The following is a 15311-nucleotide window of genomic DNA, read 5'->3' as shown; positions in this document are numbered from 1 at the left end:
GAGGGGGTTTCATGGCCCTTTAAAGTTCTTCTGAAGCAAAAAAAACACCCAATTGCCTTTTAAAAATTGTAAAAACTATTTAGATTCAACAACAAATTTAATTTAAGTACAAAAAGGTACTGAGTGTGTATTTCAGACATCTTCTGTGTGCTTCTGTGTGTAGATGACGCTGGAAGGACGTCCCGCAGCACCATCATGGAGTCCAGCTACATTCAGAAGACAGACAGTGAGTTGACTGAGCTCCATACGCCATGTTCTCAGTGTTTGTTTCTGTCAGCGCTCACATCAAGCCTCTTTCCTCTTACTGTTTTATTAGAAGGCACAACGCAAACAAAGTCCTACAGTTACTCCAGCACCACGTCCACTAGAAAGGTCGGAAGGTGAGTGCTTAACAGTCAACATCAAATCAAAATTTATATTTTAACATACAGTTGAAGTCAGAATTATTCGCCCCCCTTTAAATTTCTTTCTTTTTAAAATATTTCCCAAATCATGTTTAACGGATTCAGGAAATTTTCCCTATAGGTCTGTTAATATTTTTTCTTCTGGGGAAAGTCTTATTTGTTTTATTGTCGCTAGAATAAAGATTTAAAGGGCACATAGTTTACCCCTTTTTTATGATTTAATGTTAATATTCTGGTTGTTCTGAGTGTGCCAGTTTAGGTTCAGTTCAACACACAGTTCAGGTGTTTTTATTGTAATGTGTTAAAAGTGTCATGTTGGGGGCGTGTACACAGTTTGCTGTTCAGGGGCGTGTTGCTTCACAGTTTCAGCTTCCCGCCCAACGTAACAAGGGGGCGGAGCCAAGAGCTCCTACGCTCTGTGTTTACAACAGACAGGCTGACAGACAGAGAGAGAGAAGCTAAGCTAAGCTAGAATGAGTATTCAGCCGTACATGTACGACTCGATCACAGACCAAGCAGAGAGTAAAAAATCCGAGCTTGTACACCGAGACTAATAACCACACACACTGAATTAACTTAAGCTCGGTCGCGTGCACGCCGACAGAAACCCACACAGCGCCGAGCCGCTGACCCGAAGCTCGCTGCGTGCAGCCCGACAGAAACCCACGCCTAGAACTCCGAAATGCACGGCGACACGCAAAAGGTACAAGCAATAATTCCGATTTCAGCGATAATGTGGAGAATATTGATCTTGTGTTGAGCCCAATGAGCTTTTCATCAAAAAAATAGAGCACGAGTGTTCCTTTACTGATATCGCTTTGACTCACACGCTGAAAACGGCGGACGTGCAACAACAAACTGAGGATATGATCATGACGCAAGGCTGTCAATCAATATTAGTGGGCGGGGGGGACCGCACTCCGACGTAAAGTTGCGGTCGGTCTGAAAACCGCTCCAATTGGTCCACCGTTTTTATGTTGTTAAAGTAAAAAAAAAAAGGACTGTGTGTGTTTATATCACCCCAATATGACGGTCTATACACTATACTAACACACATGTCTGTCCAAACAGTTTGAACAGTAGATTTTTCACCATAGGTGCCCTTTACATTTTTTAAAAGCTCTTTTAAGGACAATATTATTAGCCCCTTTAAGCTAATTTTTCTTAATTTTTCTAATTTCTCGATAATCTACAGAGCAAACCATCGTTATACAATAACTTGCCTAATTACCCTAACCTGATTAGTTAACCTAATTAACCTAGTTAAGCCTTTAAATGTCACTTTAAGCTGTATAGTAGTGTCTTGAAAAATATCTAGTCTAATATTATTTACTGTCATCATGACAAAGATAAAATAAATCAGTTATTAGAGATGAGTTATTAAAACTATCATGATTAGGAATGTGCTGTAAAAAAAATCTTCTCTTTGTTAAGCAGAAATCGAGGGGGAAAATAAACATTCTGACTTCAGCTGTATACAGTCATGTGAAAAAGCTATTAAATTACTAAACCTATAAATTACTAAACCTATTAAGTCTCAAATCTCTAAACATCTCCCACAGAACTCGTCCTAATTAATGAAAAATAGAGCTATTCCAGTCTTCTGGTGAAGTTCTACACATAGTTGCAAAATGAAATATTGAATTGTCAAGCAGGGGCGCAACTGCACTTTCAAGATTTGCGCCCAAATGGTCAACGGAGGGGGAGGGGTGGTATAATTTTTTATTTAATAAAATACAATGTTATACTAATATAAAATGCAAAATAAACGTTTTTATCAAAAAATATTTATTTATTATTTGAAACTTTTAATAAGGATAATTTCAAAAGTAGTTTTGGCACAATGGCGCCACACATAGGGGGGGCGCCATTGTGCCAAAACTACTTTTGAAATTATCCTTATTAAAAGTTTCATATAATAAATAAATATTTTATAATATATAATTTTTATAATTAAAATATAATAAATAAATATTTTATAATATATTATTATAATATAATATATATAATATAATTATTATAATATATATTTTATAATTAAAATATAATAAATAAATTTTATAATATATTATTATAATATATATAATATAATTATTATAATATATATTTTATAATTAAAATATAATAAATAAATATTTTATAATATATTATTATAATATAATATATATATAATATAATTATTATAATATATATTTTATAATTAAAATATAATAAATAAATTTTATAATATATTATTATAATATATATAATATAATTATTATAATATATATTTTATAATTAAAATATAATAAATAAATATTTTATAATATATTATTATAATATAATATATATAATATAATTATTATAATATATATTTTATAATTAAAATATAATAAATAAATTTTATAATATATTATTATAATATAATATATATATATATATATATATATAATATAATTATTATAATATATATTTTATAATTAAAATATAATAAATAAATATTTTATAATATATTTTATATATAATATGCGCCGCATACACTGCATACCTCTTTTTGCGCCACCTTTGTCAAGCTTAATTTTTTTTATTGTGCAGCTCTAATTCTGATAGGGAAAACCATGACATTCAACAGACTGTTCAAACTTTTTCACATGACTTTATTGTTTTTATGAACTCTGTACACTTTTGAAAACAAGATATTTTTTATACCCAAAATATCTGTGGGCACACCGACTATAAACTGTTGTTATGTTGTCCTTTTGGGGTGATGATCTATTCTGTTGTAAAGTCTTTCTTATATACAGCATGTTTTCTTCTGTTTGTTGTAGTGTTTTTGACCGTGAGGACAACACGTCTCGCAGCTCCAGCAGATCTTCAGCTCTGGATCGCAGACAGGCCGAGAGATCGGAGCTCATGAGGGCTCAGACGTTACCAAAGACATCTGCGGCTCAGGCCCGGAAAGCCATGATCGAGAAGCTGGAGAACACCAGCGGGTGAGAACTCCTGCGCTTCAGACGATAGCTCTGTTTACAGCTAAAGCTTTATATTCATGTGCAAACCTTTCCATCCAATGAGTCAAAGAGAATGAAATGGTCACTTCCTAATAAAATGCCTCCAAATATAAAGAGAAATAGAGTTTTCTGCAGTAGGAGAAGCCACTAGCTAGGTTACAGCAGTGTCTACTGCAGTGCTCCCCAACCTTTTTATCATCGTGGACCGGTCAACACTTGACAGTTTACCGCGGACCGAGGGTGATTTGACTTACGGTAAAATTGCCGTGACAATACCGTCGGTCGTGTCATTCATTCAAATGGGTGCTTCTGAAAGGCACACCGCGCCGCACACCTCCATTGGAATCAATGAACTTGCACAAACTCTAGAAGAGACACAATATGCGAACAGCCTCTAAAAGGCCGCCGTCATGTGCGATCTCCATCAGTTAATCATCTTGCACAGACATGCTGGATTCACCTGATTTGTTGACTAATGGGTTGCGGATCTATTACTTGGCAGTTTGTGGGTCCTTCACTGGGCCTTTTCCTCTATGCAAAGAAGCTTTCCAAAGATGCCTGTTTCTTACTCATTTTTGCTGTTTGTGGGTTAAATTTAGGCGCTCAAGTGCAGGGGCGCCGCCGGCCACCACGGGCCCTCTGACAACCTTTCACAGTTGAAAGTGAAGACGAGGGAAGGAGTGAGGAGGATGGGTGGGTGTAAATGTTGTGGACGAAAGAGAAGAGCGGGGTGGGACGGGTGGGTATCACAGACAAAATTGAGGGGGGGGGGGGGGGGGGGAGTGTGGGGGTATGGGATGGATGGATGGGGGGTGGGGGGTGGTGGTGGGGAGTTATCATGGGCCCCTAATAATATCTCTGGAGGCCCGAAAACAGCGTGGGCCCTTTGAATTATCTCAACTCCCCCCCCTACCGGCGCCCCTGCTCAAGTGAGCGAGATGTAAGGGAGAGAATACGCTAATTTTTCAAAAATAATCGTTCAGACTCAGATAATAAATAAAACGGAAATGATTCATGATTTCTTGTGCGGCCCGGTACCAATTGATCCATGGAACAGCACCAGTACTGTTATACAATAGCCCCTTTCACACAGTGATACCGGTAAATATCCGGAAAATTTCCGGAACGACTTTACCGGTATATTGAAAAAAGCGCTGTTCACACAGGCGAGGACGTTACGGAAATTTTCCGGAAAAGAGCATTCACACATCCATTCCAAAATACCGGTAAATTCTGACATCATTCACCACAAATGAGCTTTAAACGGCTGCGCTTGTGTTTGTAAACATTTGACTAAATTACAAACTCTGTGGATGATCAATATTGTGAACAACTTTCGCAGGATCACTTTCGCATGTCGAGATGTTCATAATATGTGCGTGTGCAGGCGCTCACAGGCTGTTTCACAGGCACACGCAAAGCTTAAAGGTAAACAAACAACGGCTTATCATAAGCATCTTATCGATGATTATTTACACAGTTGGCATTAAGAAGAACATGTAAACGTGATCTGACTAACTTCTAGCAGCTAAATGTGTCTGGAAAAATATTCAAAGGTTTTTATTCTCACAAACCGCGCGGACGTAAATGCGTCTGACTGTTGTGATTGGCTAAAGCAGACGTCTCACGTCAGCACGTTCTAGACGTGCACGCGCTTATTACGGGAATCTTCCTTCTGCATTCACACAGCGCATTCCGGCAAATTGCCGGTAATGTTACAACTTCTCTTTCCGGAAAATAGCCAGAATGAATTTACCGGTATTTTCAAAAAGGACCTGTTCACACATACAAGCTTTCGGAAAGGTCTGTATGTGTGAAAGGGGCTAATGACTTGCCTAATTAACCAAGTTAAGCCTTTAAATGTCACTTTAAGCTGAATACTAGTATCTTGAAGAATATCTAGTCACATATTATTTACTGTCATCATGACAAAGAGAAAATAAATCAGTTATTAGAGATGAGTTATTAAAACTATTATGTTTAGAAATGTGTTGAATCAAAATCTCTCCGTTAAACAGAAATTGGGGAAAAAATATACAGGAGGGCGAATGTTTCTGACTTCAGCTGTATATCGTAGTAAAATAAAATATCGCAATGTCTAATTTTTGCCAATATCGTGCAGCCCTAATGGAAACAAGCTAATGTTAGGTATCCGACAGAAGCTCCATCTAATGTTCATCCTTCTGTCTGCAGTAACTTGGCTATTGCTCAGGTGAACAGGGTTCAGCGCTCTACCAGCTTCGGTGTCCCCAACGCAAACTCCATCAAACAGATGCTGCTGGACTGGTGCAGATCCAAGACCCGATCATACGAGGTAAAACAGAGGGAAAAAAACAACCCTGCTGAAAAATCCAGCTTAAACCAGCCTAGGCTGGTTGGCTGGTTTTAGCTGGTCGACCAGCCTGGTTTTAGAGGGGTTTTGGCCACTTCCAGGCTGGTTTGCAGCCATTTCCAGCCAGGTCTTAGCTGGTCAGGCTGGGAGATGACCAGCTAAAACCAGCTTGACCAGCCTAGCCAAGCTGGGAGTCCAGCCAAAACCAGCTATGTCAGACTGGTCAAGCTGGTTTTAGCTGGATTTGGCTGGTCATTTTCCAGCCCGACCAGCTAAGACCAGGCTGGAAATGGCCAAAACCCCTCTAAAACCAGGCTGGTCAACCAGCTAAAAACAGCCAACCAGCCTAGGCTGGTTTAAGCTGGATTTTTCAGCAGGTACACCTGAATAAGACACAAAACCTAGACTTAGTCTTGACAGGGATTTAGACATGATAGACCAGAATTTTGTCATACTGTGATGTTTTTATCCAAGGTTATCATCATACCATCAGAATCTAACACCAGCCCATGCCTAACACTCATTGTTGATGTATGTCATGTGATGCAGAACGTGGACATCCAGAACTTCTCGTCCAGCTGGAGTGACGGTATGGCTTTCTGTGCTCTGGTGCATAACTTCTTCCCAGAGGCCTTCGATTACTCCAGCCTCAGTCCCACCAACCGCAGGCAGAACTTCGAGACGGCCTTCAGCACAGCAGAGTGAGTCCACATGCTAACATCACACAGGAGTAGCGTTCAAATGCCTACAATCTGACTCTGTGGGTGAACTCCATGTTGAACTAACTAACATGAACTAATACAACCTTATTGTAAAGTGTAACTGGAAATAGAACAACCTTCATTACCAGCCTTTTAAACCATCATTTACATGCTCCTTTTCTGTCTCCCAGTAACATTCATGCATTTGAGCTCCTTTGTAAATGCGAAGCGTCTAGCAGATTCCTTCAGATATGGTGTCTGCTGATGGAGGAGAGCGTCAGTAGTGTGTGTTTACCTGAGACACAGGTTTAACGCTCTTCCCCTGTCATTAGCTTTGACCCGGCTGGTCTGTGTCCAGATGATTCCAGTAGACTCCTTCTCATATCATTCCTTCTCCACCTGACTGAGCACTGGTTTATCTCAGCACCACAGCTGTCCGTTCATTAAAGGCACCGTCTGTAATTGCTTCTAATTAGAGGCCTAAAGGTGAATTCTGTCTCGCAGTGCTGCCGTTTGTTAGTTCTTCTCCACTGCATTCTCATCTGTGGGCTTTATTTATTTGCACTGGTTCCCTTCACTCAGTATCTGCTCTAGAGGTTTGGTCATGAACTCTGTAGGCTTACACCTATTCCCAAAATTCGGATGTTTTGCCGTCGAGATCTTGATTCTAAGGGTGCTTTCACATCTGTAGATCGCTTCATTTGGTTTGCACCAAGAGCAATAAATAATACACTAGCCCCTTTCACACATACTCACCTTTTCGGAAAATTACCGGGAATTTTCTGGAAAGGTGTGTATGTGTAAACAGTCCTTTTTTGAAAATACCGGTAAATTCGTTCCGGCTATTTTCCAGAAAGAGAAGTTGTAAGATTACTGGTAATTTGCCGGAATGCTGCGCTGTGTGAATGCAGAAGGAAGATTCCCGTAATAAGCGCGTGCACGTCTAGAACGTGCTGACGTGAGACGCCTGCTTTAGCCAATCAGAACAGTCAGACGCATTCGCGCCCGTGCGGTTTATGAGAATAAAAGCCTTTGAATATTTTACCAGACACATTTAGCTGCTTGATGTTAGTCAGATCACGTTTCTATGTTCATCTTAATGCCAACCGTGTAAATAATTATCGATAAGATGCTTATGATAAGCCGATGTTTGTTTACCTTCAAGCTTTGCGTGCGCCCGTGAAACAGCCCATGATGAGCGCCAGCACACACACACATATCATGTACATCTCGACATGCGAAAGTGTTTCTCTATACGTTTTCATCGAAGTTGTTCACAATACTGATCATTCACAGAGTTTGTGATGTAGTCAAATGTTTACAAACACAAGCGCAGCCGTTTAGAGCTCATTTCTGGTTAATGATGTCAGAATTTACCGCTATTTTGGAATGGATGTGTGAATGCTCTTTTCCGTAAAAATTCCGTAACGTCCTCGCCTGTGTGAACAGCGCTTTTTTGAATCTACCGGTAAAGTCGTTCCGGAAATTTTCCATATATTTATCGGTATCACTGTGTGAAAGGGGCTGCTGTTGCATTTTCTGCCGTCTTTTCGTCGTTTTCACACCACACTGCTGGCTTTGGTCCGAACCAGTTGAAATGAACCAAAATGCAGTCATCTGACAAAATCCACATCTCTCATTGGCCGGATGTTGTTGAATATATTTCCTAATCTGCTTATTGATTGGTCAGAAATCACGTGCGGGAAAATGCCAATGAACTCCCGCAGGTATATGTCGTTTTAACTCTGGTGGGACGACTGCGCTGACTGATTGTATTCCTGCTTTAGACAAACTATACATTTCGAGAATGAAGCGCGGCTGGAAAACAGTGTTTAATGCATCGCTCGTCACTTCAGGAGGAGACGTGAATTAATTTAGCTAAACTGCGACATGCTCATCTGGCGGAAATATTACCAACGATCCATCAGGTAATGTTTTCCCCTCTCTCTCTCTGTTGGTAAAGCGCTGTCAACAAATATTTTTCCTCCATATCCCATAATGCACAGCGCATCGGCCTACGGCAGCTGGATTAGTCCAAAAGGCGCAGTACTTTTTGCGGTTGGGTCTGTTTTAGTATGAATCATATTCTCACCACAAACGAATCGCTCCAGGGTTCGTTTGAAGGCATACCGAGACCACCTCTTCAAGCAGGTCTCGGTGCGCTTATTTGGTCCGCTTTTGGTGCGCACTCGAGTACGATTGCGGCATTCTAACCTGCCCAAACCAACCGCACCCAAAGGGAAAACGAACTCGATTCAATCGAACTAAATAAGGCAGGTGTGAAAGCACCCTAAGTCACATGTCTTTTACCGAAGTTTTCCACACTCTCTCTCATCGATTCTCCAGCAATTCAATATGGGATTTCGTGAATTTTAGCCACCTCCCCGGTTTCAGCCATCCTGGCAGTGATATTAGCAAGCGATACCTTCACCGCGCATAGCGAAGTTGAGAGAACATTACATTCTCAGTCAAAAGAGCTGTTCAGATTAGCAGTTGCTTCCATAATGTCTGTATTTGCGGCCGTTGCAAAGTTAGCCTTGTTGCTAGGGTGGCTAGCACCTGTCTGCGATTTGAAAGGATTGACTGTGTTTTCTTTATCAATACGCAACTTTTCAGCTTTCTTTTGTCTTGCTATTTTTTTGTTTTTGTTTGTTTTTCTAGTAACTTTAAAGACTAATCATACACCTATCATACACCTGGTGCAATGCGGCGCAAGACTCGACGCAATTGTTTAAATAGCAAATGCATTTGCGCTCATATGTGCGCCCATAGGCGTTCTGATCTAAAAAAGGAGGCTTGTTAAGGCGCGTTGCAATTTTGAGAAACTAAAATAGGCTGCACAATAGACCAGATCAAAGCAGGTCGATAGTCCAGTGCAGAGCGCGTTAGTTGTGCACCTCGCTTACACATAGCTTAATACACACAGGATGTAAAGCAATACACAAATATCTTTACAAATGAAAAATGATTAAAGGATTAAAATATTACAAAACATATTATTTTCTAGCCTACATAAATATAAAAACCACCGCCTCCATGCCTTCTTCTTCTCAGGTGGCTTTTTCAGTTCATTCATGACAATTTGCTTTTGTAAAATGTTATTATAATTAGCAGCATTATTTATTATATGCATATTTATATTTGTTTTATTAAAACAAGCTTTGATTTGTCCTCTTGTCAGGTTTTAGACTATATGGGGCAGCATGTGTATTTGGAAATAACTCGGTATTTTGAGCACACTTCGTTATTATTGTTCATTTATTCGTTTGCTGGAAATTAGAACTGAATTTAGAAATAGTTTTGAAACAAATATTTGCGCTTAACAAACAAAATTAATTATGTTGGCTTATGGATGTCTGTGCGTACAACAAGTTTCCCCATCCACGAGAGAGAAAGTGAAAGTAAATAATGAGAAGGCTCATTTCTCATTCTCGCACTGTAGATGCTCTGTTTAACTGTTTACTCTATAGTGAAGCATTCAGTTTTTCCACTTACAAAGTCCGTCATGTAAATAGCAAGTGCGCTATGGCGCGATGCAACTGAAGCCTGGTTTATACTTCTGCGTAAGGTGACCAGCGTAACCCACGGCGCATGCAACGCGCGTAGCTGTGCATTTATACTTCTGCGCGCTGTCTCTGTTGGTCTGCATTAACACTTCCGAAACGCTAGTTGGCAGTGAGGTGTAAATGTTCCTGTGTGTCGAGTTTCTTCGCCTCTGTTTTGCGTTTCCTGAACATTTCCGGGATGTACAAGTGGCTCAAACTCGCTCATTTTGAGGCAGGAACCGGCGGACGTGCAACAACTTTAACTATGAGGTAAACACAAAACAAAACTTTCCATCCGGAGCTCCTTCACGGGACTCCACACTTGTAAACAATCGCTCCATCAGGCTCGCGACATTCACGCGGCTCTCGGTCCCGCCCAGACTCGTCAGCGCTACCAAGCCGACCAATCACAGAGCTTACGCTACGCGTTGTTGCGACGTGTAGTTACATTTTTTGAGAGGTGCACGTCAGCGACGCCCACGGCGAAGGGCTATGCGTCAGCGCCATAGCATATGCCAGCGTTTGACGAATAAGTATAAATCAGCCTTGACTCTTAAAGGGAATGTGAGATGAGACTCTGATTGTTTATTCTCAAAAAACACCTTTAACTCATTATGAAAGTAAGCTTAACCGTTTTAGACCATGCGCCACGGTGCAAAGCGGATTTTTTTTGCCATCAAATTTTTTAATTTTTTTAATTATTTACAATAATCTTGCTTTTCCTTTTGACGTAAGATTATTTGTCTTACCCCATTGGCAGAATATTAAGCATGTTTTAATGAAAAACTGACTTAATTTTGACTTATTATCTCTTAAAACAAGATAATACTGTTTTGCGTTGTCTAGAAAATGCATTTATTGATATTTGGACTAGGAGCAAGACAAAAACTCTTAAGTAAGAAGCACATTTTTTGCAGTGCAGACTAAAGTCTTCAGCTCCAGCAGTATCAGACGTGTGCCTTTAATGTGAGCAGTATGCACAGCATGAGCCCTCACTGAGCTTCAGACTCTCTACAGTCTGTTTCACTACCAGACCAAACATGTTTGTCTGCAGATGAAGGTTTACATCATGGGTGTCCAAACTCATTCCTGGAGGGCCGGTGTCCTGCATATTTTAGTTCCAACCCCAATCAAACACATCTGAACCAGCTAATCAAGCTCTTTCTTGGTGTGCTAGAAACTTCCCGACAGGTGTGTTAAGGGAAGTTGGAGCTAAACTGTGCAGGACACCGGCCCTCCAGGACCGAGTTTGGACACCCCTGGTTTACATGTTTAGCCGTCACAATCTGCTTCTCTCATTGCCTTTGTTTACATGCACCAACTTTCATCAGCTCAATTAATTTATTTTTCCCCATGGTGTCCCCTGCCTCTTTTTGGCATTATGCAGTTTATTATTTCTTTTAGTTTCGTTTCTTAATTCTACTTTCTAATATTTTACTTCTACTGTATTTAATTTCATTTATTTAATTTATACTGCTGTATTTATAGGGCTTGTTTAAACTTGTATTTAGGTTACAGCACATTTCTTTAATCAACAGCATATATCATTATATGTCATTATTTACTGATAAAGTACAATGTCAGCACTTTTACATGCTTTATCATGCATTTATTAAAATACGTGCAGACTAATGCATGTCAACATTGCACTGCGTATATGCACCAGATACTTCAGAAAATGATTAGGAAAGTACTCTAATTCAAGCATTTAAGTTTTCTTTGCTGTCATTTTCTTTGCTGTTGGATCGGATTACAGAGGGAATAAACCATCCCTTCCAATCCGATCGAAATTTCATTCGATTCAGGTTCAACTGGATCATTTAAGTCAAGGGGTGATCAAACTAGTTCCTGAAGGGCTGATGTCCTGCAGAGTTTACAACACTAATTAAACACACCTGAACAAGCTAATCAAGCTCTTACTGGGTAAACCTGAAACAGGTGTGATGAGGCAAGTTGGAGCTAAACTCTGCAGGGACACCGGCCTTCCAGGACCAAGATTGGTGACCTTCCTTGTGTGCTGTTGGAGATGTTTTCATCCACTCTGGGCTCATTTTGAGTCTTATTTTGGCCACAACTTTCTGTGTTTCAGCGAATGGAATGATTTTTAAAAATCTTATTTTGACACATATTTTGGGAAAACATTAAATTGACTCCCCTTTTTATTATGTTGGGGGCTGTTTTTGTCCCATTGCCCTCCATTATAATTATATTTTTTGATTGCAAAGCTGTGACACCTTATTTGGTATTCTTTATTGATGGTGGTTTTCCCTGTTGGGAAAAGGTACAATGCATCATTTTGGCTACTGATCATCATTATTTTGTACACTATTTATGTTAAGTGACATAACTTTTGTCTAAGCAAAGTCAGATCTTGATTTCCTGATTGAATCATTAAAAATCAAGGCATGATCATATTTTATTTTGGTAAAATAAGCGTAATCTAGAGGCCTTTGCCTTTCGTATAAGCCACTTCTGATACCAAGTGATCAGCTAGAAGTCAAGATATTATTTGTTGCTCCTAAAACTTGGATAGGCCAAAAAACGTTTGTCAGGTAGTGTATACCGTAGTAAACGTAGCAAGTGTATTTATGCACACACACTATATTCTGCTGTTTTACTACATATAAAAGCCAGAAACTTTTTTGCACAGGCCTATCTAAAGGGTTAATGCTGACAACTGATGATCAACATATGCAATTATAAATTGTACCTCTTCTTCAGGGAAAACCACCAACAATCAGGAATCAGGGTTCATACGGTCCTGGAAAATCCCTTGAATTTTAGTAGTGAAAAATGTGTATGCACCCTGAGGAATACATGATAATATGGTGTCATGGCTTTGCAATCAAAAAATGTGATTATAATGGAGGTCAATGGGGCACAAACAGCCCCCAACATAATGAAAGGGTAGTCAATTTCAACAGTACACAAAGGTTAAGTTGCTTTACATGAACATTTTTGAATCTGATTATGAAAGGTTTATTTAGGTGCATGTAAACGTTCCCACTGTCTCCATGTTCTTCTTCACAGGCACATTTTGCAGAATGAGATCACCAAATGAATGCATTGATGTTTGTCTTTGCACATGTGTGTGTGTGTTGTGATTGTGAGGCATGAAATCACATGCTGTGGTCCTCATCATCACAGTTTTTCTGATGTTGTCTTGTTGTGTTTGTTTCTGTGTGAATTCTCTCTCTCTCTCTCTCTCCTCACTGCACTCGGCCTGTTCTGTGTGTGACTGTCGTCGTTGTGTCCGCATGCGAGCAGGAGGCTGGCAGACTGTCCGCAGCTGCTGGATGTGGAGGATATGGTGCGGATGCGGGAGCCCGACTGGAAGTGCGTGTACACGTACCTCCAGGAGTTCTACAGGGGACTGGTGCAGAAGGGCCTGGTCAAAACCAAAAACTCCTCCTAGAGGCATAAATCAGGCCAAAAACGGTGAGAGTCAGATCCGGCCTGTGAGGAGACGTGCAGATCCTCGGTGCAGAGCTGGATAAAACTTTAACCATGATCAACAGAACAAACTAACATTTACACCTCTCTTTTTATATTATTATTATTATTATTAAGCAGATACTTGAGTAATAGTTGGTACATGACATGTAAAGTCAGAATTATTAGCCCTGCTGTTTATTTTGTCTCCAATGTCTGTTTAACAGAGAGAATATTTTCACATTTCTAATCATAATAGTTTTAATAACTCATCTCTAATAACTGATTTATTTTATATTTGTCATGATGACAGCACATAATATTTGACTAGATATTCTTCAAGACACTTCTACACAGCTTAAAGTGACATTTAAAGGCTTAACTAGGGTAATTAGGTTGAAGTTAGAGTAAATAGGCAAGTCTTTGTATAACAGTGGTTTGTTCTGTAGACTATTGAAAACAAATATAGCTTAAAGGGGGCTACTAACATTGACCTTAAAATGCTTTTAATAAAATTAAAAACTCCTTTTCTTCTAGCCGAAATAAAACAATAAAGACTTTATCCAGAGGAAAAAATATTATAGCAAATCCTGTGAAAAATTCCTGAATCTGTTCAACAGGAGGGTGAATAATTGTGACTTCAACTTTATATAGTATAATCGTCTGGTTTTAAAAATACAGAATAATAATGCAATGCAGCTATGTAAATGACCAAAACATTACCCTTATCCCAACCCAAATTGACCCCACAAAAAAACAATAAGAAATAAATTATGAGTTATTAATAAAATTAATTAAAGAATTTAAAAAAGACTTTCAAAGAAGGTAACGTCTTGACAAAACAAACCACAGGGTTCCACATTTTCTAAAATAAGCTGTTAATGGAGTTTTGGTTATGATTAGGCATATATAGAATAAGATTGGGCTGTATAAGTGCTTTATAAGTGCTAATAAACAAGCAATATCTTAATAACATGCAGGTAAAACACACTAGTTAATAGTGAGAATGGGTACTTAAACTAAAGTCTTACTGATTTTTATTATTATTGTTATTATTATTATTAATTTTAGTTATTTTTATTATTATTATTATTTAGCCTTTTTTACAATAATTATTCACCCAAAGCAGTCTTACAAACGGTACAACACTATAAAATTGGTGTTTATTTTCTGACAGATTAAATACAGAAAGACTGATCAAAACGGACCAATCAGAGCAGAGTTGGTTTATAGTGGGGCGGGGTTTATCGATCACTCTCACTGGCAGAGCTGTGAGAAAAGCAAAACGCTATTGGCTGCTTTTTTAAAAGAGGAGGAGCTACACTATCTTCAGTTGAGATTGTCAAACATCAAATAAAAACACACATTTCAAAGCACTTCATGGGACCTTTAACTAAGATTTTTAGCTCAATAAACTCCTAATTTGCTTCTTTTTAACAGTTATAATGGTATTAGTTTAGGTATTAGTTATGATTTGGCATATATAGAATAAGATTGGGTTGTATATGTGCTTTATAAGTGCTAATAAACAACCAATATCTTAATAACAGGCAGGTAAAACACACTAGTTAATAGTAAGAATGGGTACTTAAACTAAAGTCTTACTGATTTTTATTATTATTGTTATTATTATTTTTATTTATTATTATTATTATTGTTGTTGTTGTTTAGCCTTTTTTACAATAATTATTCACCCAAAGCAGTCTTACAAACGGTACAACACTATAAAATAGTGTTTATTTTCTGACACAGATTAAATACAGAAAGACTGATCAAAACGGACCAATCAGAGCAGAGTCGGCTTATAGAGGGGCGGGGTTTATGGACATTAAGCCTCAAATTGATCAAACCAACCATATTAAAATCTTAGCAAAGTTACTAATTGCATATTCTGACAAAATTGCGAT

General features: G+C 38.7%; 1 protein-coding gene across 19 annotated transcripts in view; it reads left to right on the top strand.

Moving 5' to 3' along the window:
* Positions 1-15311, top strand: part of smtnb (smoothelin b) — a 124465-nt gene that overhangs the window by 103781 nt on the left and 5373 nt on the right. For 15 of the 19 annotated variants that reach the window (XR_012406535.1, XR_012406534.1, XR_012406532.1 and 12 more), the window contains 6 exons: positions 164-226; positions 317-380; positions 3212-3376; positions 5588-5708; positions 6276-6427; positions 13240-13410. Coding sequence is in view for 13 of the 19 variants with exons in the window: in XM_073951663.1 (XP_073807764.1) it covers positions 164-226; positions 317-380; positions 3212-3376; positions 5588-5708; positions 6276-6427; positions 13240-13387 (713 nt within the window). In the remaining 6 variants the exon portion in view is untranslated. The remainder of the gene's footprint in view (positions 1-163; positions 227-316; positions 381-3211; positions 3377-5587; positions 5709-6275; positions 6428-13239; positions 13411-15311) is intronic. The other 4 variants (XM_021476691.3, XM_073951669.1, XM_073951666.1 and 1 more) reach the window with 1 other exon arrangement.

The sequence above is a fragment of the Danio rerio genome, chromosome 5, assembly GCF_049306965.1.
Source record: "Danio rerio strain Tuebingen ecotype United States chromosome 5, GRCz12tu, whole genome shotgun sequence".
NCBI classification, from domain to species: domain Eukaryota; kingdom Metazoa; phylum Chordata; class Actinopteri; order Cypriniformes; family Danionidae; genus Danio; species Danio rerio.
The sequence above is the reverse complement of the archived record's forward strand: the minus strand, read 5'-3'. Positions and strand labels throughout refer to the sequence as shown.